Raw genomic sequence first — 3,407 nt, 5'->3', positions numbered from 1 at the left:
ATATATATATATATATATATATATATATATATATATATATATATATGAGAAGTAGGGGAAAATACGTCCAGTAGTCGGCACTCTTACGTCGGATGTTGTCGGATGTTAAGGTGTATGGGGATATAAAAGAAAACAAATAAATAAATATAGTAAATAAAAAGTAATAAATAATTAGTTAATCTGCGTACATCTTGATATTTGATGAGGTTCGAGCAACGGTGTCGAAAACTGGTGAGCACTGTAACGAATGCCGGCCACTGGACTTTTTTCCTATGGTTTGCTTTTGACGGCGCTCACCATTGTCTCCCCGGCATTGCTAAGGTGAACGGCTTGCATCTCGCGAACACCAGTCGAGATTCCACTTCTTGCAGGCTCAACAGTGGCCTTCCGGTATCTCGTGGTGGTTCCATGACACCCGCGTTAGCCGTAGCCTCTCTATAGCCATGGGCCAAGTCCCTCGCTTGCTGGCAACTTCGTGGGGACGCCTGACCCAACAATCTCGTCATCTCTCTGTAAACACGAATTTACTACGAAAACGGTACGGCTTTCGCTTCTCCGAGTTCTCATAGCTTTCGCTATGAGTGCCGTGTGAGATTGCTTTCTCTTCGATTAACTACGACAAAAACTCCTGCTAATTTCTAGATTTCCAAGGTATATCTTGATTTAATTTAGCTTTTATAATAGTTTTAAGTCGTGGAAAACGATTTAAGAAATGCAATTCAATGTTTTTGAACGCGATAAAGTTTCTAAGGAAATTGCTCATTATTATTATTAAAGAATTAATGAAAATTTCTACAAAAGAGAGTCGAGTGGTTCTATCTTTAGTTATATATCTCTTCACAAAATTTAAGAATGGAGATTTAAAGTAGTTTGCTATTTCTCTAACGAGAAGTCATTATCAAGATAACACCATCTGCAAATTTAAGCTGCAACATAATCGAAAAATTGTCGATTACGGCGACAACAAGAGAGAAAAACAATAATTTTATGAAATCATATTATTTTTTAAATAAGTTTTTCGATTATTAGTTAGTTCGAATTTTATCATATTTGATATCGCGTCTCTCGTGAAAAGGATCAATCAAGGAATGACTTAGGTAGTTCCTTCTCGATAGAAAACGCGGTCAATTAGCGTAAACGTGCCAACCTGTAGTGCTCTAAGGGTTGAAGTAGCACCCCGGTGAGATCGGGGCGGCGTTTGTGCGGCACAGCAGGCTCGCAGACTAACTTGGCGAAGGACGTGTTCCGTCTAAGAGCAACCAAGAGGCAGCAGGCACGTTGTAGGCCACTGAGGTATCTTCGGTAGGCAGCTGTGATTTTAGGAACTCTGCAGAGATAGCTGTCGATGCCGCCGCCCTCGTCCCTGATTTCCTCGGACAGCTTTAGAAGCTCGTCCAGGTTCTGGAAGAGGATCAGGTAGTCCGCCGCCGTCAGAACGTCACGCCGTTCGCACAGCGGGGTCATGAAGCGCGTGTGGCCGCTCTTTAGTATCCCCCAGTACCTGCTCTCCCGTACGGTTAATTCCTCCTCGGGCGGTGCGTCAGGCGCCAGATTCGGAAAGACCTGCTCATGCGAATCCCAAGAGAATTGGACGGCTTCCACGGATAAGTCGAGGTAAATAGGGCGTTTAGAATTCTCACGGCATGATAGAACGAGTTCACACGATCGTGTTGAGTAAGCCCCTGTCAGCTACTTCTAATCTGAATTTTGCGTTCAAAATAACGTGCAAAAAAGGGAGAAATAATTTCTAACTGAAATACCGTCAACACAAATTAAGCTACACTGAAAATAATCTCAAATTACATCTGATGTTTACTAATTGCATTGCATTTGTAATTTGAAATACGTAATATGAGACCGAAATATAGTACTAGAAGATAAAAGATATCTTGAGTAGACGATTTCCCATAAAGATATATACGGTGACTTAAAAACGCGCATGAAGGGAAGGTGGGTGGATGAAAGGTGTAATAAATAAACAGAACACATGATTGGAAACAAAACTTGTTGACAACAAAAAAGAGCAACCTGGTCAAGGTACAAAACATAACCGCATAATCATAATTTAAACAGCATCCCACGCGAGAGATGCACACGCTATACACTACACGCTCGTAGCAATGAAATACAAGGGAAGAGGAGAAATAAAAGAAAACAATGTACAAGCGCGGTATGCCTTCACCTGTGTGAAATTGATCCCACCTTCTCAAAATTTGAAGGAATTTGTTAGAAATTTTCCGTTTGCTCCTTGGAGAGATCTCTAGAACTCTTTGGCGAGTAAACGGAACCCTGCTACTTTTTCTAATTCTGAAGAATGGAGTGAATTTCGCACAGGTCAGGCCTCGCGCGATTTCTCAGAGCAGAACGAAGAAAATAAGCTCGGAATAACGCGCACGATGCGCCATCGTGGCACGCAACGTCTCGAGATAAGGACACACTTTCGTCACATAGCGTGAGCTTCCGTGACTTGTCTTACGTCGTATAATATAATATTATAGAACAGATTACGTGTACATGGCGAGATTATATGTCTAATATTATTAAAGGAAAATAGAGTTCACGAAAACGTGACGCGTGTCCCTATCCTTTAACGCGAAAACTGAAAGCTGATAACGCGCTTAACAAATTCGTATACTTCCGTCGAGGAGAATTTCTCATGGAAACATCAAAGTTTCGCATTTTCGATGATGTCTCTCGACCTCCCATAAGCCAGCTCCTATCTATGAAAACGAGACGAATCGCTTTTCGATAATCCTAAGTGTGAGAAAATGCCGCGACTCGAAACTTTTCCAACTTAGATATGTCCGAAGAGATTGTACTCTTTCAAATTCTAACGCGACCAAAGACGCTTTATAGTGTTACGTCACTTGAGCCGTGTATATTATCACACATATTTCTGCCTCTCTCTTTCTCTCTCTCTTTCTCTTCCTCTCTCTTTCTCTCTCTTTGCTTTTGATTGTTCTTGATCATTTAAAATAAGGCTTGCAAAACCGTAACGGTACTCACGGCTGAAAAACACGTATTTTCAAAACGCGTCTGTAAATTCATACGAGATTTATAGTTTCGTAAAATAGCATTAACACTTAGAGACGACGTAATTCAGCATACTGATTATAGTCATTAAAACAATATATGTATACATATATATATATCTTTTTTTCTAAGACAAAATTATATATATACAGGGTGTTCGGAAAGTACCGGGACGCCCGAATATCAGGAAAAATATAAGTTTTACAAAAAAATGTTTCAGACAAAAATTGTGGCGTTTAAAAAGATGTATTTACTGATCACATCAGTTTGACCTTGGGTTGCGTAGCGAAGGTCAGGTCAAGGTCACATTAATTTTTTTAAATGGAACACCCCATTTTTCATTGCATATTCTTATAGCACATCTCGAGAGCTTT

At 40.3% G+C, this 3,407-nt stretch overlaps 1 protein-coding gene across 1 annotated transcript in view; it reads right to left on the bottom strand.

Annotated features, from left to right (window-relative positions):
- Positions 1-3,407, bottom strand: part of LOC116842106 — a 31,277-nt gene that overhangs the window by 6,453 nt on the left and 21,417 nt on the right. The window contains exons 9-10 of the mRNA XM_032810829.1: positions 1,148-1,563; positions 298-510 (exon numbers count right to left, since the gene is read on the bottom strand). Coding sequence (XP_032666720.1) covers positions 298-510; positions 1,148-1,563 — 629 coding nt within the window. The remainder of the gene's footprint in view (positions 1-297; positions 511-1,147; positions 1,564-3,407) is intronic.

Source organism: Odontomachus brunneus, unplaced genomic scaffold, assembly GCF_010583005.1.
Source record: "Odontomachus brunneus isolate Ranch 3 - 2012 unplaced genomic scaffold, Obru_v1 Obru_scaffold_021, whole genome shotgun sequence".
NCBI classification, from domain to species: Eukaryota; Metazoa; Arthropoda; class Insecta; order Hymenoptera; family Formicidae; genus Odontomachus; species Odontomachus brunneus.
Note: the sequence above shows the minus strand (reverse complement) of the source record. Positions and strands in the feature narration are given on the sequence as shown.